Source organism: Pogoniulus pusillus, chromosome 16, assembly GCF_015220805.1.
Source record: "Pogoniulus pusillus isolate bPogPus1 chromosome 16, bPogPus1.pri, whole genome shotgun sequence".
Taxonomy (NCBI): Eukaryota; Metazoa; Chordata; class Aves; order Piciformes; family Lybiidae; genus Pogoniulus; species Pogoniulus pusillus.
The window spans coordinates 15,883,214-15,905,453 of NC_087279.1; the positions used below are offsets into that span (position 1 = coordinate 15,883,214).

Sequence of the window (22,240 nt, forward strand, 5' to 3'; positions counted from 1 at the left end):
ACTACTATATTGCAGTTATACTTGCAAAGCTAATAACGAATTTTTGTAAAAACACAAACACACAACCTATATCTGACATGAAAAGAAAACAAGCATAAGCACTTTTCCTGCTCTCCCTGCTCGAAGTGCTGAATTACCTTTTTTCTGCTCGTTGCCATTTCAGTATAACACTGAAGAGTTTCTGATATGGTTCAATATCAGCTTTTAACTTGCTGAGGAGTGGGAAGTCACTCAGTTGTCTTTTGAGCAAAGTCTCTTCTCTATTAATCAGAGCTACTGTTTCTTCAGCCTTCTGTATGCGTTGCTGTAATGCCCTCAGTATAGCCACATACTGAAATCAAATAATTGTGTGCCTTGAGTAATAACTAAATTATGCTCTGAGCAGCTATCACAATAAGATACCAAAACATAATAAACCTATGCATTTTTATAATTTAGGAAACATGAGTTTAAAACTCATCCTTGAGTGCAATGACTGTGAAAAATGCAGAACAGTAAGAAAAATAAACTTTTATCACTACTGAACTCAAGACTATAAAACCATTTTCAAAACATCAGAGCTTTAAAATTCACTGTTCTAGAAGGCAGGCATAGGTATTTTTATGCATCTGATATATCACAAAGGCAACTGGGATTTATTAGCTTAGGATTTGTGTTTTGTTTTTAATTAATCAAAGTTACTAAGCACAATTGTGAAATCCTCCAACTACAGTGCAAGACATGTTCTGGTGATGATAAAGTAGTTCTGGAAATTTGCCAAGACTTAGAGCCAGTAGTCTGTTCTTTATTAACAGAAAATTGAACTTTTAGAAATTCATCAATTAACCAACCAATCAATCACAATTGTAACCTGTTATTTTTTCCTTTAGTTCCTCCAGATAGCAAAACCAGAGATGGAAATTCTCATCCCACTAAAGTAATTTGAAAATAATGTCACCAGGGCCAGAATTCCATGAGTCAAAAAACCAAAAACACAAACCCACAGAAAAAAACCCTCCCTTCCCACATTCGTAATATCTCAGTATTATCTACCAGCTAAATTCTGCACAATATTATAGTAAACTTTCTGTCAAATATTATTGCTCATGTCATAGAAACAGGGGGAAGAAGAAGGGTTCATTTTATCAGTTTGTTCACTGTGGTGAAGGGACAATAAATGTTTTAGTTCACAATTGTTAAAATAGTGAGTGTTTTTAATTCTAAGTTTCTTCCATGACCCCTACGTACACCGCACACAAACCATCTCTAAACATTTTATACTGCATGTTAATCAGACCTGCTGCATGCAGTCCAGTTTTGAATATCCTTCATAGTCTGTCACAGAACGATTCAGCTCATCTAATTCCACCATCAGTTTCTCATATTTATGTTGCAGTTCTTCATCTCTTTTATATTTAGACTGTTCAATCAGCTAGAAAATAATTATTTTTAAGAAAAAAAAAACAATAATGCAGAAGTGGTTTAAGTCCTTTCAATGAATAACATACAGAGTATCATCTACATTAAATGTTAGCAAAAAGAAAATCATACAAATAAGTTATTAGCCTCACAATAATTGACATTTCTCCAGGGGTTGCTTTCTGTATGTCCCAGTTAAGCTTATACAACCTCCATCTAGCGTTGCCTTAAAGGCCTCCTCCAGCAATCAAACAAAAGAAAACACTAGACAAATAATAATTATAATCTTTGGGATTCGGTGATGTATTACCAGAAAAGGACACCTACAACTGCTGCAAGCCAGTGCTATGTGCTACCTCACATGTATCTACAGCTGTAAAAGGCAGAAATGCCAGAATAAAAGACCACTCTGGAGCACAGGCGTTGCACACAAAGGTTACTTTGAGGTACCCAACAAGAAATCAGTCAAGGTAGAGGAGATCTCCTATGACAAGGACACCTATTGCTATGCAAAAATTGTCAAGCAGATCAAGAGAACATCTCCAAAAGAGGAAGTAGTTTTCTTCTACTGCAATAGAATAAGAATGGACACACATCTGAGAGTATAAAATGCAAATATGTGGACTTATAAAAACTCCATATAAAACTAATCTGGATCTCAAGCTCCAGCACAATACAGCTCTAATTTTTACCCTCCTATGAATGACCTATTACTGACTGCAAACAAATTAAGGTAAGATTTGCTGAAGGTTTTAGCTGAAAGTGATGGAAACACTCTACTCAAGCCTTCTGTTGATATAAAAACCTGGAAATGTTATTTATGCAAGTCTAATTGTGCATAGTTCACGTTATGTGTGTAGATATATTTAGCCTGCTGAGTAAACAGCTCAAGTAAAGTGGAAAGTCTAACAAGCCATAATAGACCATAAAAAAAGAAAACACTCTTACATCATCATGCTCATCAAAAATAGCTTTAATATTCTTTGGCCATAATATGACTGCTGTATTCTGGGCAATGTCTTCAGGAGTAAATGAAAAACCATCTACGAAGTAATTCATTTGTCGACATGACTCCTATAAAAGAGATTTCACACAACTTTAATCATCATAGATCTGTTAAAATATAGGGTAGGATAGCATTATCTATGAAGATAATATAGAAATCTACATTTCACAGACTTCTGAACTCAGAGTTAATCCAGTCAACTGAATATTAAGGTTCAAAATATACATAAAAATTTATTCAAATCCCTGCCCTGTTTGTAAGCTTACTTCTCTTAAGTATGACTCCAGTGGCCTGTATATCAACATGTAAAATACTACTATTATTTAAGATATAAAAGTCATAAGTTCTGCAGAATAAATGTGTTATATTGACAGACTCTATTACCACAACATTGCTTACATACCTATTATACAACATATAGCAAAGAGTTTCTTATCCAGTAACATATTAGACCGACTCACACCTTGCATAGATTTGAGTGCACACGAAGTACCACTGCTAACACCATTTACATTCTGCATCCTTTGTGCTCAACATCACAATTGTTTTCACACACAAAATTCTCTTTACATGTGCGTGTTATATTTTCATAAACAGCTTTTTAAGCAATCCTGAAGTAAGTATCTAGGTACAAACAATAAGTTGTCTTCTATGATTTATTAAAAGCTGCATTTCTAACAGGTAGAACACATGGGAACAAGGAATAAGGTTTTGGCAAAGAATGAACTTAAGGTCCACTTCTGGTTGAAGTAACACTGGGAGTACAGTTTACTCATCCGTGCAGCATGATCAGACAAACATCTCCACGCCCCAGAATGAATTCTCTATTTGTCTAAGTGAGTATGTTTGGTAAAAGATGCAGAATTAAAGGAGTCATTTACCTTGATCCTTAACAACAGGTCCTGGATACCTTTGGTTTTGACATTCTTTATGTAAAGTATTGTTTCTATCATTTCTTCTGTTGTCTCAGGAATTTTTAACGCACGTTCCTTAATTGCTTCAAATTCCCTGCATATCCTATAGATATATTTTACACAAAACATTTACATTTCAAATTTTCATTTGACAGGATTCAAGCTTAGTTTTAATGAAATTAAAAGTCAAAATTAGTTCTTCAAGTACAATCCATGCACTAATACCATTACATTATGAATTTAAATAGGGAATAAGGCAAAGTTAGGACAGAGAATATTAACTTGCAGTAATTGATTCTTTTGGATTTTGGAGAATTCATATACAATAAACATTGTAGTTACTTATGGTAAATACCCAAACTTAAGTACAACATCATTAGCATACACGCAAACATTGCCTTAGCAAATAATTTCTTAATTTGGGGAGTGTGGAATCGCTACAAAATTGACTATAATTATTCAAGTTAACCAAACAATATGACCTCAATCGTGATTTAATTCATACTTGCAAATTAACTCCCTGCTTAACTGACATCCTTCTATGATAAGGTCATTTGCTTAGTGACAGAAAGGTGGTGGATGTAGCTTAAGTGGATTTTAGTGCCTTTTAGTGCCCTTTTGATACTGTCCCTCAGACAAATTGTCCAGCTGCAAAATAAGCAGGAAGAATAGGCTGAAGCACAGAGCCAAACAGGATTGCAGTGAATGAGGTTACACCTGGCTGGCAACTTGTTACCAGCGCTCTTCCCCAAGGCTCAGTTCTGAGTCCAGTTCTGTTTAATACATTGACCAGTTATTTGGATGCAGGAGCTCAGTGTGCCATTAACAGGTTTGCCAATGATGCCAAACTGGGCAGTGCTGTTGACTTTCTTGAGGGACAGAGTGCCTTGCAGAGGCATTTAGGTAGACTGAGTCATTTGGGATCTGATTACCAGGATGAAATTTAACAAGGGGGAATGCTTGAGTGTGGTATATTTGCATTTCTTCTACGTGTTTGTCCAATGCATTTAACACATGTAGCAATCACAAGCAGAAAATTCTACTTACTTCTCATTTTCCTGTCTGTAATTGGCCACTATTTTGTCCATGAGTCTTTCTGCAAAGGTGTCTGCCTTACTAGCCAAACCTTGCTTTGTGTCCTCACAATTCAAACAGATCATAGGAAAATGAGCTGCCTCTGGTAAACTCAAGATTTCCTTCTTGTGAGTGAAGAATTCATCTATAAACTTCAGAAAAAGATTACATTTTTGACTTCAGGTACTTGGCTACATGAGTAAGCATTACACATAGAATAACATAAATAATGGTGGTTTTTTTCTATTTACAACAGACTTTTTTTGGGCAAATATATTTATGTTTTAGACTACTAGCTAGTGAACATGATTTTTAGCTAAAGGCTAAGCACCTGCTATCCTCTGTTCCCTTTTTATTGCTGTGGGTAGAGTAAAAATCATATCTAAAATGTAGAATTAAAAACTTACAGCAGTATATTCATCAAAACTGTGTTCTTCTACTTCAAATCTTTCTACCTGGGTTTCTGCAGCTCCATCCACAAGCCAGCCATATCTTTCAACTACAATTCAATTATATTCATATTATTATCACACATAAGTTGTACAGTAAGTTACTTATTTCAAACAAATAACAGAGTTATTTAAACACTGTTCTGCCACTCACCATAATTTTCAAAATATGCCTTTGGACCTTTTAAGTTGTCCCTGATGGACTTCCTTAGTGCAGATGTGGCCCATACTATAGTGTGACTAGGAAGTTCAGTGTCCAGGGTTGTAGTCCCTTCCGTTAGCCAAGAACGTACCGTTGGGATGTTCTAGTAGAAGTGCAAGTTCTGGTTACTTAAATGTTTAAAAGTAATACAAAGATACATTATCTGAATAGTAGTTGCAATCTGCATAATACTCTGTGCCAGAAAAGCACAAGGCTTTAATTATGACCAAGGCCAGGTGCTTCATACACATCTAGAACAATTCTTCCCGATTCAAAAAGTTAAACAGGAAACATAAAACAGACAAAAAATAATTATCCAATCTTACACAAAACTAAATTCTGTCACGTGTGCAAACACAAAACTAAACCCAAACACTTCTCTGAAAGCACTGTCACCTATAATTAAAGGCCTATGCTCAGTCCACAGGGATACATCTAAAGCCCCCAGAAAGACTGTCTTTACAGAACGGTTTCCAAGAGATAAATATTTACAAATCATACATAGCAGTTGTTACAGATTTGAGGCTTCTCTTCTTACAAAGACAAGGAACAGCAACTCTAATTTTCCGCGTCTTCCTCTGAAGATCTTAATTATGGTAAATCATCACATATATAACTAACTTGCTAATTACATTTCTATGCAAAATGTTAGTTCACAGTTCAATGTAACTAATAAATAAATAAATAAATTAGAATGTGGTTATTTACATATCCAAGGAGAAAATAAAGATTACCTGTTAGTTTTCAAGCCTGACTTGTATCTAATAAAGAAGCAGACAATTAACTTGTAGCCATACCTGGAGATTTGCTAACTGAAACTATAAGTAGCAGGTGTACCTATTTCTTAAGAATGAGAGAATAATAAAATGAGCTTCAGAGTCTGGAATTCTGCTGCATAAAGATTCATGATGTGACTTCCAGAATGCTTATGGAAAATATGTCAGGTTGAATTCCGCTGCCCGTTTCCACAACAGTCAGAGTTCTATATTACTGATACTTTCGTGCATTGAACAACTCAGCAGTTACATATTTAAATAAAGACAAAAGCACACCTGGAGAGTCTGTCCTATACGATCTACTACAGACAGAATTGCTTCTTCCAGCTCTTGGAAGCTTGGATAAAACTCCATGCCATTTTCCTCAAGAATCAATGTCATAGTAAATAAAGGTAAACATTTTCTGTCTTCAGAGTCAAAAAGCTTCACAAAAGCTTCAACTGTTCTTGTCAATAAGTCTTTCAGCTAGGAAAAAAATATATATCACCTGTTAGGTGAAACATCAAATCCCCTTCCTCCTTCAATGCCATTCAGTGAGCTGGGATTTCCATTCATTTTAGTGTTTTTGGCCTGCTTCATGGATAATTGAAGTGGTGCCAGTTTTTCTAATGATGTCAAAGAGTATTAGTCCCAGTCCATACAGAATGTGAATTAATGAAGAAATAAACTTTTCAATAAAGCCCATGGATTTTGCCAAATTTTTTTATTTTTTTAGCTACATTTGCTTTCAAGGGAGAGAGACCACGTTTTCTTCATTTTGCTAATATACTACATGCAAGTACAGTGCCAAGATTGGAGATAGGAAAGGTCCTGAGAAGACTGAGACACTTACTTCTTCAAGCTAATTGCATTCTAGTTGGTAGAATCATGAAATTTTCTGTATTTAAGAGACTAGAATTAAAAAAAATACACAGGACCATGTATTTATTTTAAGAGGGGAGTTTGAAATATTTAACACCATGAATACTTTACTGGATGATAGGCAACAGCTGGTGAGCAATGACTATATAACCTAACCCCTGACAATCCCCTATCATCTAACCTACTGACTGATTCAAGTTCCCTAAATTTCAGTTATCACAGAAACATTTTACCTGATTAGACATAAGCACAGCCACAGAGTTATAAAAAGAGTCAACGTGATGCAACTTTGTCAATGAAGTCAATGCCTTCTGAGAAAAGAGACCTAAAACTCTTTGATACCATGTATTCAGTATCTTCTCTTCTGCTTTAGAACAGCTTAAAGAGACATCAGCCACCAAAGAATCACAATCAATTGGTCCTTTCAAGCTAAAAAAACAAACAAAAAACCAACCTTTGGAGTAAAGTAACACTGATAAACACCGTATTACAAACCTATTCTTTTTCAGCAGAAAGCACAGAGGGAACTTAAGCATCACTTCTGTAGGCTTAAATAAGGAAAAAAATACCCTAAACCTCAGAAAAAAAATGAAAAAGATACTGACATTTTTATCCTTTTGAAAATTACAAAACCAAAAAGTTCCAAGATTAAAAATTGAACTGATGAAAACCAGCAAGTGTTTTTCAAATGCTGCTTCAGTCAGACATCTATGAGAATCAAGGCATTAAGATAAATAAATAATGAGACCTTTACAGAATTAAAGGCAAAACATACACTGAAAAGGCTGATACTTCCAGCAATTTAAGCATTGATATTAATGGATAACAGAGACAAGTTAAATGCATCATATTATAAAGTAATTGACTCAATGAACATTAAATGACACATGGAAGAAATATATTATATAAATTCTAGTATTTCTCATAGGGAGTTTAACTAACTCTTCTTTAACAGCTTTAAATACCAACACAGGTTAATAATTGACCAAAACAGGCTTTACCTGAAACTTGAGAAATCCACTAAAAGGAAGGAAGAGAATGCTTCATAACTGAAATCCCGCAGAGTTCTCATTGTGGGTTGGACAATGTGCAATTTTGAAAGGATTTTCTTTTTTGCATGATGAAAATTTTTATGCCATGGGCTAGAGAAATCTAGACCTCTGGAAAAAACAATCAAACCAACAACCAAAACATATAGAAGTGAAGAGCTCAAGCAATACTTCAATAAACAGCAGTATTAAAAAGCTTAATCCTTAACACTAATAAGTAAGTGCCATACCTACATCCTGAATATGATGCAGTGGAAGCCAGAAAGTTACTCTGATCAACCACTACTACTCCGTGTAACTATAATGACAGTAATAAAACACTGACAGTGTTAAAACTTCATACAGCATTCAAATGTAACATCCTCCACAGACAGGAAAATTTCTTAAGCAATGGGAGAATTAATGTTGTGCCACAACTCTGTCACTACAGCAAAACGAGAATTACATTCATGCAATGAGTGTGTTTCGCCAGTAGGTAATTCGCTGACTCAAACCACTCACAGAGGCAACACAGGCAAAGGTGCCTCCCCTTCATCTTCAAGTCCTTTCACGTCTGGCTTTTTAAGAACAGATCGAACTAGGAAAGAAATTAAAAACATATACATTAGAGGAATATTCAGCCACATTCAACAGGCACTCTATGTCCTCAGTCTTTCTCTAGGTTGCACTGAGCATATAGCAGGGTGGAAAGGTAACTGTATAAAAACACATTCTCTCAAATGTATCTCAAAATCACAGCTTCTGCTAAAGATCTACCCAGATTTAGGTGGGTTAATTCCAATTTTGTGCTCCATTCATGAAGATTTTCAGACAGACTAGTGTTCATAGAATTAAGTACTTCAAGTAATTTCTTCACCTAGAAGGTAGTTTGTCACTGGACCAGGCTCCCCAGTGAAGCCGTCAGAGCACCAAACATGTCAGAGCTCAAGGAATTCTTAGTCATAGGATTTAGATTTTGGTAGCACAGGGAGTTGGACTCAAAGATCCTTGTGGGTCAAGTATTTATGGTAATTATGTTTACTATAACTATGGAGAAATAATCACAGGATGTTAGAGGTTGGAAGAGAATCAAAGAGATCATCAAGTCCAACTCCCTGCCAGAGCAGGACCACACAATCTAGCACAGATCACAGAGGAACACATCCAGACAGGCCTTTAAAGTCTCCAGAGAAGGACACTCCACAACCCCTCTGGGAGCCTGTTCCCATGCTCTGTGACCCTTACAGTAAAGAAGTTCCCCTTTGTGTTGAGGTGGAACCTCCTGTGCTGCAGCTTATATCCATTGTTCCTTGTCCTATCCTAGGGGGCAAGTAAGAAGAGTCTGTCCCCCACCTCCTGACACCCAGCCCTCAGATATTTATAAACATTTATTAATTTCCCTCTCAGTCTCTTCTCCAGACTAAAACGTCCCAGGTTCCTCAGCCTTTTGGCATAAGGCTGTGTTTCAGTCCTCTAATCATCCTTGTGGCCCTGCACAGGACTTTCTCAATCAGATCCCTGTTCCCCTTAAACTGATTATCCCACTGATGACACTACAAAGAAGTCAGTCCAATAATAAATTCTGTATTTTTTAGCCAGCCCTTTTTCAAGTATGTGCTATCCCCCTAAATATTCACAAAATTCAGCTCAGTTTCAAATACTATCGACGTAAATAAAAAACACATTAATGTGTGACTTCAAGGGAATACTCTTTCAAAATTCCAGTTCATGACTCCTTTCAAAAAGCTTAAAAAGTGAAGTGAATAGCATGAGTGATCCTAGAAACCAGCTGTTGAGTTGAATCTGCTGATGATATTCAACTCCATGCTGCTGTCATGCCAGCTTCAAAATGAAAAGTACTGGCTGAAGTAACATATCACAGGGCTTTAAGTTCAGATCGTAACATGAGAGGCTTTCTCTTCAGGAAACCAGAAGCAGCAACCAGTTCTGGGGTGTCAGTCTTTTCTGCTGGGCTGGCCTCTTTGTACTCGGGTAGGGGGAACCATTGTTAATGCTGGCTTCGGCTGCTGCTTCTGCACTTTTGCTGCACGTTTTCTGCAAACAGGCTAAGGTAATTGTGCATCTGTTCTATTACCTCAGTAAACTTGCTAGTTGAGGTTTTTTTTGTGTATTGCTTCCCCTACCATTTGGTGGGGGGGGGGGGGCGCTTGTGAGAGTGGGGTGCATTAATAGAGGACAACAGCTAACTATTTTTGCAAATGTTTATTGTGAGCTTCCTCATGCACAGAAAGCAGTATCTGAAGCCTTACAAATGTGCCAGTGGATAAATGGCTTTTAAAAACCTGCTGAAAATCAAAGAAAAGAAAGACTGATATTTAAAAATGCTTCTACTTTCTTTAGTAGAAACAAGTTAACATTTTAGTAGTCCAGATAAAAACAAGCAAGTTTTGCCTTAAATGTTACAGTCAGTACACATTTGATGAGGCAGAAAAAAAATCAGTGGTAATAAAAAATAGCACTCCTGGATGAAAGAACAATCTGGAAAAAATATTTTCAAAGTAAGAATCTGGAAGAGCTGACAATATAGATATACTACACTACTACTTACCATTAAATCTTCTCATGCTCTTTTCATAATCTTCCATTACCTCTTCTCTAAGTTTTTGAACTAATAGTTCTCTGCCTTCCATAAGCGACTGTGGCACCATTGTGAGCATAGATGTTAGCCACTGCTGTGGAATGGGAACCAGTGGCCTCTTTAGCACACATTTCTTCATAAAGAGATAATTTTCCTGAAAGGACAATATTGTCAATATTTCTACATTAGCCTTGACAATGAAGTCTCTTTGTTCACCATTTCTTCCACTCAAGGGCAGATGACAATCTGATTTCTTCAGTATTCACTGGTTAGTACACCAAAAGCTGCTCTATGATTGGTAAAATACAAAACATTGTACTTCTTAGCACAGTATTCTCCCTGGTTCTCTAATGAAATTTATGACAGATAATACAAGATTCCTGCCATCATTCTTTGGACAAACACTCATCTGGCAAAAAGCATGTGAAAATAGGAGGACTTCTGGTCAAAAGACAGGTATGTTTTTGAGTGACACCTTTGTTATTAATCAAAACAAGAGATCTGAATCTCTGCAGTCTTCAAAATGAGTTTACGTCACATCAGCTAGGAAAAGCAGATGGATACCTTTAGCTACTTAATATTTCAATGATAATTTGAATTTCAAGTGGCTCTCAGAGATAAAGTCTTGTTTTAAAAGTTACACACAAACTGTGGGATTTGTACATATTCTTCAAATCAGGTGAACACTCTGTGCTTTTTGTACAGATTAAAGTACAATCCATGACCTCAACTGAAAAAATCTTGCAGTTCTTTACAATTTTTTTTTAAATTAATGATCTCTAAGACTTAGATCACAGCTTAAATTGATGATGGACATAAAGTTTCCATTGGACCAGAAGAACAGACTCCTAAAATCACAGAATGGTTGGAAGGGATGCCTGGAGATCACCTAGTGCAACTTTCCTGCTACTGCAGATATGTCTGCTTTAGGTTGCACAAAAACACACCCAGCTATGTTCGGAAAGCTTCTGAAGGAGACTCCACCGCCTCTCTAGATGGCCTGCTTCATTGCTCTGTCACCCTCAAACTTAAGAAGTTTTTCCTGATGTTGAGGTGGAACATCCAATAACCTAGATTGTACCCAATGTACCTTGTCCTCTCATCAGGCACCACCAAGAAGAGCCCAATCCCACCCTCATGACCTCCACCCTTTAGATATCTATATGCATTAATAAGATCTACTCTCAGTCTTTTTGTTTTCTGATCACTTTTCTAGGCTAAAGAACTCCAGGTGTCTCAGCCTCTCTGCACAAGGCCCTCCAACAGACTTTCTCAAGTAGTTGCTGGTCTGTCTCCAACTGCAGGGCATAGAACTGGACACATTCCCTGTTTTGCTTCCTAGTCCATTTTTCTCCAACAAGACTAATGAAAGCTTTTCTTGTCTAGCCACCATTAATTACGTATAACTTGCCCAACCCCTTGAAAAGACCACTCCCTCTTCTACTCTGAGAAGGTGGAAAAAGTATTTAACTCACTCGTATTTGTGCTTCCTCACTGATCATCTGCATAAAAAGGAAAAGTAAATCTTGATGTATTAAAAGCATGAAACACACACAAAAAATAACCAGAAATACAAAATGTATCAAATACTATTCCTAAAGATTTAATTCTGTAGAAACATAAGTATCAATGCAAACAGGACCACTTGAGCATAAAAATACATCTCTGTATTTTTAAGAATTGAACTAAGTATGTTTAGATAAGTACTAAGAAGTAAGAGACACAAATGTCCCGGGCAACAGTTAAAAGATTAAAGAAATACTTTCTCACAGTGGGAGGCAGTTCTGGGATGGGAGGTGCAGGATCTCTCTGTTTTCTTTTATTCATAGTGATGCGATAGGCTTTTAAAGCTCGATCAGCTCTAAAGGAAAACATAGCATCAGAAGAGCAGAAAAACTACAGATCAGATGTAAAAATGCTATTATAATTGATGCAACCTGGTTTTTCATGTTTTCCAATCTTTGATCACTATATGGAAAACCTTCCTCTGCATACTCTGCCTTCTTTTATAAGAACCATATATATAAAGAACCACCTTTGTCTTTACCATAGTCAGAATATGCACATAGAATCATAGAATCAACCAGGTTGGAAGAGACCTCCAAGATCATCCAGTCCAACCTAGCACCCAGACCTATCCAATCAACTAGACCATGGCACTAAGTGCCTCATCCAGTCTTTTCTTGAAGACCTCTAGGGACGGTGCCTCCACCACCTCCCTGGGCAGCCCATTCCAATGGGAAACCACTCTCTCTGTGAAGAACTTCTTCCTAATATCCAGCCTATACCTACCCTGGCACAACTTGAGACTGTGTCCCCTTGTTCTATTGCTGGTTACCTGGGAGAAGAGGCCACCCCCCATCTGGCTACAATGCCCTTTCAGGTATTTGTAGACAGTAATAAGATCACCCCTGAGCCTCCTCTTCTCCAGGCTAAACAGGCCCAGCTCCCTCAACCTCTCCTCTTGATTCAGCTCACTCAATCATCCATGTGCTCCTGTCAAGACACCCTCCTCCTGAAGTCAACACACAAAAGTGTCTTTCGAGAAAAATCAACCTTTTAATACTCGGCCACTTAGAAATTCAGCCACTGAAGTGGAACAACAATTGCGTAGGAATTAGTTAAGTAACACCACTATTTTTCAGATGCCAAATGTGCTTTTTTTTCCCCATTTGAATGTCAACATTTCTGGAATTCCATGAAACTCACAGCAACTGATTAAGCCTTTTCTGACGTTCATTGCATCTTCGGTATTTCAATAGCTTCTTCTGTGCTGGTGTCAGATCAGATAAGACTGATGAAGGTAAAACAATGGGAGGAAGGACCCATGGGGGGGAAGCCTTTTTACTGTGAGGTGCTCCATTGGCATGTGCCATCTAAAACCAGTAACAAAAACAAGGTTCCAGAGTACAAGTAATCCAGTTTAATAGACACATATATTAAGTTGAACGTACCTAAGATATCAAATGAGGTAGCATAAAGGACTCTCACAATTTAGGCATTATTAAAATTTACCTTTGGAAAACATAAAAATACTGATTTGTGTTAAAACTGCAAAGTTCAATAGAAAGTGTGTACAAAGTGTACTGGTACAGTTCTACTAACTCAAGGTTAGTATGTTGCATTAAAGTAAAGTTCTGTCACAGATCTCTTTGTAGTGCTAATCTACCAGCTGTACACAGCAAATAAGACATCAGAAAAGCAGCCTATTAATGCCCTGACAGACTGCACCAGACTACCCGTATACTAGGCACATCTTCCATTCTGATAGGGCTCCAGCAGATGACAACCTACTCCTTCAGTGACAGACAAGAGTGGCCTCTAAAGTTCCAAGGGAAAAAAAATGCCCCAAACCAGGCTGCATAAAATTTTCAAGTATGCAATTCTAGAATTCTACTGAGGCAGAGAGGCAGTCTCTCAAGGAAAACAAAAACCATAATGGCATGAACACAGACTTACAGCTTCACCACAACAGCAAATACATGGGCACAAAATTGTGATAAAATTTTTCTTTGTGCACTGTATCACTGTTAAAGAAAGGTTGAGCGCATGGAACTATCACAAAGGTGTTTATAGAAAAAGGGCATTCTATTCTTCATGTTTCTAAAAACAAAACAACCCAATAATTAATGTTTCTTCATGCAAAACAGTTGTTGAAAGGTACACATAAATGTTAAGAACTTGAATTACAATATTGTAAAAAGCAGTGCAAAAATTGGAGACCATTCAGAATCAATTGAAAAATGCTTAAAGCCACATGGCGAACATCACAGGCTGTCTGAGAACTCTGTCTTGCATAAACATATACTCACATCAACAGACTCTAGTGTTTTATGTACTTAAGACAGTAGAGCACAATTACATTATAGCTGACTGACTGCAAATGTTTACCTGAGCTACTACAACAAATGCTTCACTTTTTTTTTTAAGATGCAGCGAATGTGAGCTCTGTATATGCACCTAGAGTATGCCAAGGTGTGTACCATGAGAAGCATAGCTGAACTGAGCAAAGGTTAAATTGAGGTTACTAAATTGAAGGATGCAAAGTATCAATGTGGCTAAGGGGGATGTGGCTTAATTCTAGAATGGAGATGCAGAATCACAGTGAAAACAAGGACTGTAATTTGGTGTGGTTGACATGGGATTCAAGGCAGAGCTAAGAGCTTGGGTTATGACCGTAGTTGGGACTGGGCAACAGAAAAGTAGAGTTAAGTGTGAGTTTGAAGTAAGAATTCTAGACTGAGACCTCAGTGACTTTGCAAAGCAGGTAACTGACTAACCACAGCTAAAAAACACCTGGCAATACAAGTTTAATAATTGTCCTGCACAAACTCAGGGGAAACAACACCACCACTACCACCACAACCCCAAACAATCAAAAACCCACCACAAACAAAAAACACCAACAAAAGCCTTCTATACCGGCTTGTCCTGCTTGTGGCCGAACGTGGCTATCCAGACAGACTGACGGTAGGGTTCCCTTAGAAACACAATGCACGGAACTCAACTGCAATTCAGCAGGTTCTCAACGGAGTGGAAAGCCCAAGCTTCCCCCTCCCCGTCAGTGGCACGTTTTAATAACTGAACATTAAAACGCGTGCTTGCAAAGGCACCGAAAGAAATAACGGTCAGCGGAAAGGCGCGGAAACCTGCCAAGGTCTGCTAGGGCTGGGCGCGCCCAGGCGGGCCCGGGAATACTGCCCCACCGCTGAGAGAAGAGCAGCACCCACCCTGCGGCCTAACTCCGCTGAGGGCCGCACCCCCCGAGCAGGCTGCCCTCACCTCTCCGGGGGTCCCGTCCCCGGGGGCGCCAGGCGAGACAGCCGCGGGAAGGCGGCTCGGCAGTGGCTCAAGACAACAAAACGGTTGCCACGGCGCCGAGGGCGGGCGGCTGGCAGCGGAAGGGCCGAGGAACGGAAAACAGGGTCCGGCGCCCAGACGGTGTCTAACGTCAGGAGAAGGCGCGTTCTGGAAGGTTCTCCGTGACAGGCAGGCCCACCCACAGCTCCAGCGCTGTCTACCTTCCCTGGCATCTTTTACACACACCAGAAACGCACCGCAGCTTTACGACCACCTCAGCAGAGCACATCTAAGACCGCTGCACTTACACTCACCAAGCAAGGTCCTCGCCCTGCTACCCAATGGCTGACATACAAAGCCTCACCGCTAGACCCATAACCACGACCCTCCTGCCTGCCGCACCGACTGTGCTTTGAAACACAGCTTTTGAAAGGCAGGTGTGCCTGCTTAGGTTCCTCCTGCTTGAACAGGGCTCACCAGCCCAAAACTCAGTGTTCATTGAAGGCCTTTTTATTCATAGAAAAGGTGGGGTGTTTTCACACTTAGAACAGTACCAGACTAATGACAGTCTTGTGATTAAAAAACAAAAACAAACAAAAAAACCCTATAGCAGAACCTCAGAAAAACTTGAAACTCCCATTCTGTCACAGGACTTACTACAGCATGTCAGCCTCTTTGCTCCATCTTGGGGCCTGCAGAAGGCAGACAACCTTCTTGCTCCAGACCACAGCAAGAATGATTAAGAAATTAGACTACCTTAACACATCAAATAACTGTTACTAACCTGCACTATTTCGCACGATTGTAATACGGAATCTAAAGAAACTCCCCTTGCCCACATTTGACAAAGAGACTTTGTAATCCTAGTTTTGTACCTGTGTAGGCAGAGCCCAGTGCCCACTAACAGCTGGAGAGAATTTGGGATATTTTTGAAGTCCTGGGCACCTGGCTAGCACATTTTCACAGCCCAGCTTCGAGTTTTAATACAGAGATTAAGTGTTTCCTCACAAACACAAAACAAGCCCTTAGTATCAGGAAGATTTAACCATCATCAGTTTGCACCCATCTGCACATTACCCCTTTTTCAGACAGCCGCTCGACTAGCAGACATGAAACTTTTCTTGAAGATTCAACGTTTCACTGCTGCAGAAAGAAGCCCAACTACCTGTCCAGACAGGCGGGTAAGCGGCTGAAGAAAAAGGCCAGCAGCACCCAGACAGCGAACAACCGCCGCTGGGGCTGCCGTTACGCACGGCATTAGCGCTCGCCCCCTTCCGCAGGCGCGCTCAGTGACGTGAGGGTCGCTCCACCCGGCCCCGCCGCGGCGCGCGTTTCGTCGCTTCCGGCCGCGCCTCTGGGAAGCGGGCACGCTGCAGCTCTGTCTCCATGTGGCGCAGGCTGCGCTCCGCCCTCAAGAGCCTCTGCGGCTCAGCCGCTGCTGTGTTCGCCGGTGGCGGCCGGCTGCCCGTCGCCATGGAGCGGGCCGTGGTGCGGTGCATGCCGTCTGAGCCCAAGCTGAGTCTGCGGTTCGTGCTTCCCGACGGCAGTGCCAAGCATCTGCAGCGGGATCAAGCGGAACCGCTGGGTCGGGCGCTGGCACGCATCGCCACCAACGCTGCCAAGGGCCGCACTAAGGTGGGGAAGAAGAATAAGAAAGCGCGGGCGGAGGACGGCCCGGCGGGGGAAGCTACGGCGGTGGTGCCGGCCGTGCGACTCTTTTCCCGCGACGGGGAAGAGGTAGCCGAGGAGATACCGAACTCAGCGGCCTGGCAGGACGGTGCCGTGCTGCAGATTGGGGAGGCGCAGTACCGCGTGGAACGCAACCCGCCGGCGCTCACAGAGCTCCAGTTGCCGCGATCGCTCCTGGCGGGCTTCCCCGTGTGCCCCAAAGTGAGCGCAGAGTTCGCTACACCACAGCACTGCCTCTTCCGCTGGTACCATGAGCAGCGTCCCGCGGCCGGCGGGAGGCCCGCGGCGAGCGGTGATGGCCCGACCTGGGTGGAGATGTCCGCCGAGCGCGTCTTCACGCCTTCCAGTGCGCTGGTGGGGCTGCGGCTGAAGCTGCAGTGCACTCCTGGGGATGGAACGCAGCGCTATGGGCTGCCCCGCGAGGTGGAGAGCAGCGGCCCTGTGGAGGCAGGCCCCGGCGCCTGCACCTTCGACTCCCGGCACCTCTACACCAAGAAGGTCTGCGACGAAGGCTCCATTCGCACCGTCTCTTACAACATCTTGGCCGACACCTACGCTCAGACAGAATTCTCCCGCACCGTGCTCTATCCCTACTGCGCGCCTTACGCCCTGGAGCGCGACTACCGGCAGAACCTCCTGAAGAAGGAGCTGGCGGGCTACAGCGCCGACCTCATCTGCTTGCAAGAAGTGGATAAGTCTGTCTTCGTGGACAGCTTGGCCCCAGCCCTAGATGCTTTTGGACTCGAAGGGCTCTTTAAGATGAAGGAGAAGCAGCACGAAGGCCTGGCCACTTTCTACCGCAGGGACAAGTTCAGTCTCCTTACCCAGCATGACATAGCTTTTAGTGAAGCCCTGCTTTCGGACCCACTGCAAAAGGAGTTGTGTGATAAGCTGGCCAAGTACCCCGTCGTGCAGGAGAAGGTGTTGCAGAGATCATCTGTGCTGCAGGTACGAGCTTTTGCGTACATTCATTCTCTTTCCCCTTTCCTCCTCCTGCTATCTCCAGGCAAGGCAAGTGCAGCCAAATTAGGTTTGTTGAGCTTCAAACCATAGGAAAGGAAGGTGAGGGATTAACAATGTGAAGTACAGAGTCGCGCTGTGTTCTCTGTTAGCCAGGGTAATGGGTAGAGCAGAAGAGCACCTTAGGAACAACAACAAACCATTGAGACCTCACTGAATTTGGTATGTGGAATTACCGGAACTGATAAAAAAGGCAAGATGGTGACAGTTGTTGAGTTTCTGGGTCAGGTATTGATGCCAGGTTGGCGCTATTGCCTGCCAAGTTTTTCACTACTTACGTTCATATGTCAGAATATGTTGTTCATAAAACTTAAATCTTGTAAGTCAGTTCTAAATGAAAGTGATTAAATTACCTTGTTTTACTAATACCACTTCAGAAACTGCCATTTGGGAGAGGACTAACGTTGTCAGGTTTGTGAATTAGTTGATGGCAGTGGATGTGCCAGCAGAGCTGCTCTGTACGAACAAGTTTGTAAGACAGAAATCAGTGTCAGGAATTTCAGAAACACTCATTAGTAAAAGCTTCCTGCTCACAGCTTTCCTCGGTAACTGAATCCATCTCTAAATATACATGGAATTTAAGAGCTATGCAGTGTTGCAGTTTGCTTGCTAAACTCGGACTATTCCAATTCTGTTGCAGAACAGAAAACGCATCTAGTTAAGAATGGTATGGCATTAGCAACATCATATGAGAAAAAGTGGAATGAAGGAAAAAATAACAGCTAACCCAAACACATTAGGAAAAAAGAACGTTGGTCAAATACCTGGGTGTAGCCATAATGTATTGGCAAATACCCGGATCTTATATACTGGAGTTGTACTGCTACAAGCATCAGATTCTTTGAACTGGATTGCTGTTAAGGCATAGGCTGTCTGTTGCTTAGGTAAGGCTTAGAGGTAAGCCTCTATTGAAGGCTTACCAAAGATTGTTTTTTCTCTTAAAGGTTTCAGTTCTTCAGTCTACAGCTGATCCTTCCAGGAAGATTTGTGTAGCTAATACCCACCTATACTGGCACCCAAAAGGTAATTTTCTTGTGTTCCTGTATGTAGGATAACTAGGTTTGTAAAGGTTTTTAGCCTTTCTAGGGAGTGTCGATTTTCCCCTATGCTTTTGCAGCTATATATAACCTTTTAATCCTGAACTGGGGGTTTCCTGCCTTGTGTCTTGTCTGATGAACCAAGCTAGGCTGGTAGGTGTGTTTGTTTTCTTTAAGATTGTTCCAGCCTGCCTGAGAGTCTGTAGAATATAGCTGAAAGATGCCCAGGAAGGGGGCAGTACATAATACATCAGATGTACATTCACAACACAAAATGATTTCCAGTTCTGTCACACTCTGGAATGGTTCTAGCAGCACTCTGCATGACTTAGCTCCTTGACATAATCAATTCTCGTATTTAATGTCTTTATGAAGTGACATCGACGTTATCCATAACTCCTCACTGAGCCCCAGGTAAACACTTCTCCCCTTTCTATTGCAGCTGACCAGACAGAACTGGGCTACTCATGAGTTTTTGTTCTAATTGCACGTTATGTTTGCAATTGTGTTGCACCTGAGTTATATAGGGGTACTATCAGGAGGGAAACCAGAAGGAGAACCATCTTTTCTAAAAAGATTCTGTAGCTTCCTTTTGGTTCTAGTCCTTCTAGGAACATTAGTGGGATGGTTGCTATGATATGGAAAGCTGTGGTAATACAAGCATTCAAGGTTCAGAGTTCTTGCATATGCAAGTTTAAATTAAAACCTTGTCTGCCTCTCTAAAATGTAAACTGGCACACACTTCCAAGTTATCTTTTTAATGAAAATGATTCTAAGTCATAGTGCACAGAAAATTTAAGATTGTCATTTCAGATCTGTACATGATACATGCTTGAAGGAGCATCTTGGAGAATGCCTTTTTTTGCTGGTGTCAAGTATTTGAAGTATGTTTTTATATTCTTAGGTGGGAACATCCGTCTCATCCAAATCGCTATATCCTTGTCTCACATCAGGCACGTAGCATGTGACTTGTATCCAAGTGTACCAATAATATTCTGTGGAGATTTCAATAGTACACCTTCATCTGGGACTTACAGTTTCATTAGCAGTGGTGGCATTGCTGAAGATCATGAAGACTGGATCTCAAATGGTGAAGAAGAAAGGTGCAATATGCTTCTAAGCCATCCTTTCGAACTGCTAAGTGCTTGTGGAGAACCTGCTTATACAAACTATGTTGGTGGGTTTCATGGATGTCTGGACTACATTTTCATTGACAAGAATGCTCTGGAAGTTGAACAGGTCATTCCACTGCCAAGTCATGAAGAAGTAACAACCCATCAGGCTTTGCCAAGTGTTTCACATCCTTCTGATCATATAGCACTAATATGTGACTTAAAATGGAAATAGATCAGCTCCGGCGTGGTACTTTTGTGGGGTTTGGAATAAGAACTATAATTTACTGCTGGGGAACAGAGGTTAGTGGCTTGTGTGCTAAACAGAAAGTTGGAACAGTTATTGAAAAGTTGTTTAATAGTTCTACTGAATACTGTCACACAGTTCAGGTGTCTGCATTACAAGTTTCCCTTTTTATACACTAGTAAATAATTTTTTTTTTAAGACGGGATTTTGAAAATTTGGTTTATTGTGTACCTTTTTATTGGTGTTTTTAAAGGATTAAGAAGTCTTCAGCTAAAAAGGATATATTAATCTCATTTGTAAAATTCTACAGAACCCTGCTTAATTCAAACCCAAACACACAACTTGAAAACAAATTAGTTGATTCAGCCTCACTGTAATTACTGTTAGGACAATTTTTTTAAAATGCAAATGCAGAAATTGTGTTGCTCATTTACTGTGACCCAATTTTTCACTAAGTGGCATGAATCATGTACCTACTGCCTCCTGAAAAGATGTTCTTTCGATACTGGTGAATACTCTCGGTCAACAATAAACCTTGTTAAATTCAAGGCTATAACTGATGTGCAGGCATTTTGTGTGCCAACTTGGTATGAGTAAGGAGTTTAACTTCAGCACCTGGTAAAATCTGACTGTATCTATGTTCCCCCTACTGTTTATAATCACTGGCAGCAAAAGAAGTACTAAAGTTTAGCATAACCATCTCTGCTGAAAGGCAGCTTGTTTTCAGGCAAGGAGATACAGCATAGTTCATCTAGTGCATTAGCTATCTGTGCCTCAGTCTTTAAGACGAAACACAAGTGACTTACAAGCCTTTACCACAGTTCTACATTGTTCCTTTCCTGCCTCCAGACAAGAACTGAATCTTTAATAGTGTTCTTGTCTAGATTTTTTTTTTGTTTAGAAATAGTCCAATCTTCCATCTGTTGTAGAAGATAATTGGGATTTGGGGAAATGTGTTTTATCCAGTTCACAGGTGGCTTGAAATTGCGTTAACAATCTCCTTTCCCTGCATCCTAAATCTCTATGAAACAAAATGCATTTGAAAATGGTTTCACTAGATTTCATTCTTTCACCTAATAAAGTTCCCATTTAAGTTTTCTGTCACTTAGCCTTTTTTTAGTTCCTGGCATCTTTACCATAACAAGTCTGCTCATGTTGAAAAAAGACATGTACCCTATACTTGTGCAACAACTCACTTCTCTAGCCTTGTGGTGGCAGTGCATGTTAAAGCTGAGATGGGCTAAACTGTTTGTGCGCTACTACAAATAGCCATTCATTTTTAAGTAGCATATTGCTGATGGGTCTTGGTCTAGTCTCTTGCCGTAGCAGAATCCTTAAGTTGTTTAGGTTGGAAAAGACCTTGAATATTACCAACTGTTAAACTGCCAAGTCACCACTGAGCCATGCCACTAAGTACCACATCTACAGTCTTTAAAATTCTTCCAGGGCTGGTGACTCCACCACCTCCCTGGGCAGCCTGTTCTGCGAGGTGTAGCAGAGGCAGCTAAGCGTTGAACTTGATCATCTTAAACTGTGTTTTCCAACAAAAGCAATTCTATTAATTTATTGACAAGTAACCTTATTAATAGATAGAGCTTTCAACATGACATATCATCTGGGTACTGAAAGAGATAAGGCAATATAATAATAATAATTAAAATAAAACATCAGAACTAAGGTTGTTCTTGCACTGACAAGCACTAGTTACTGAAGTAGCACTAACTTCAAAGAAAAAGCAAGATTTCAACTTGCAGCAACAGCCTGCCAGAATATGCATAATGAAGTGTCATGTTTGTTATCTGAATACGAAGCAGCTTCCTAAGCACATGTACCCACCCAAGAGAATCCTGCTTAGAATCAAGAACATATAATCTATAGCATACCTTAAAAAGTAGAACGTATTTCAGAATTGATGATAATTCAGTAACTTAAGTGAAAGTTGATTTCTGTCAGCAGTGGCATTATTCCACAGCCCATGAAGTGCCTTTTCCATGGCTTTCAGGATGAAACCTTAGAGTACTGAGGCAA

The 22,240-nt window shown here is 40.4% G+C and overlaps 2 protein-coding genes across 6 annotated transcripts in view; one reads left to right on the top strand and one right to left on the bottom strand.

Moving 5' to 3' along the window:
• Positions 1 to 16,460, bottom strand: part of DNAH12 (dynein axonemal heavy chain 12) — a 66,967-nt gene extending 50,507 nt beyond the window's left edge. For 2 of the 5 annotated variants that reach the window (XM_064156731.1, XM_064156727.1), the window contains exons 1-16: positions 16,273 to 16,460; positions 13,017 to 13,183; positions 12,078 to 12,168; positions 11,783 to 11,809; positions 10,278 to 10,461; positions 8,231 to 8,306; positions 7,682 to 7,840; positions 6,914 to 7,109; positions 6,096 to 6,284; positions 4,996 to 5,146; positions 4,800 to 4,891; positions 4,366 to 4,544; positions 3,286 to 3,421; positions 2,347 to 2,472; positions 1,277 to 1,411; positions 138 to 331 (exon numbers count right to left, since the gene is read on the bottom strand). In XM_064156731.1, coding sequence (XP_064012801.1) covers positions 138 to 331; positions 1,277 to 1,411; positions 2,347 to 2,472; positions 3,286 to 3,421; positions 4,366 to 4,544; positions 4,800 to 4,891; positions 4,996 to 5,146; positions 6,096 to 6,284; positions 6,914 to 7,109; positions 7,682 to 7,840; positions 8,231 to 8,306; positions 10,278 to 10,461; positions 11,783 to 11,809; positions 12,078 to 12,168; positions 13,017 to 13,183; positions 16,273 to 16,365 — 2,195 coding nt within the window. In that variant the 5' untranslated portion in view covers positions 16,366 to 16,460. Of the gene's footprint in view, positions 1 to 137; positions 332 to 1,276; positions 1,412 to 2,346; positions 2,473 to 3,285; positions 3,422 to 4,365; positions 4,545 to 4,799; positions 4,892 to 4,995; positions 5,147 to 6,095; positions 6,285 to 6,913; positions 7,110 to 7,681; positions 7,841 to 8,230; positions 8,307 to 10,277; positions 10,462 to 11,782; positions 11,810 to 12,077; positions 12,169 to 13,016; positions 13,184 to 15,982 lie in introns of all 5 variants that reach the window. The other 3 variants (XM_064156730.1, XM_064156729.1, XM_064156728.1) reach the window with 3 other exon arrangements.
• On the top strand, positions 16,448 to 21,316 carry PDE12 (phosphodiesterase 12). Its single transcript, XM_064156732.1, has 3 exons — positions 16,448 to 17,744; positions 18,761 to 18,839; positions 19,758 to 21,316. The coding sequence occupies exons 1-3, from the start codon at positions 16,494 to 16,496 to the stop codon at positions 20,198 to 20,200; spliced, it is 1,773 nt and encodes a 590-aa protein (XP_064012802.1). The 5' UTR covers positions 16,448 to 16,493; the 3' UTR covers positions 20,201 to 21,316.
• Positions 21,317 to 22,240: the final 924 nt, after the last annotated feature.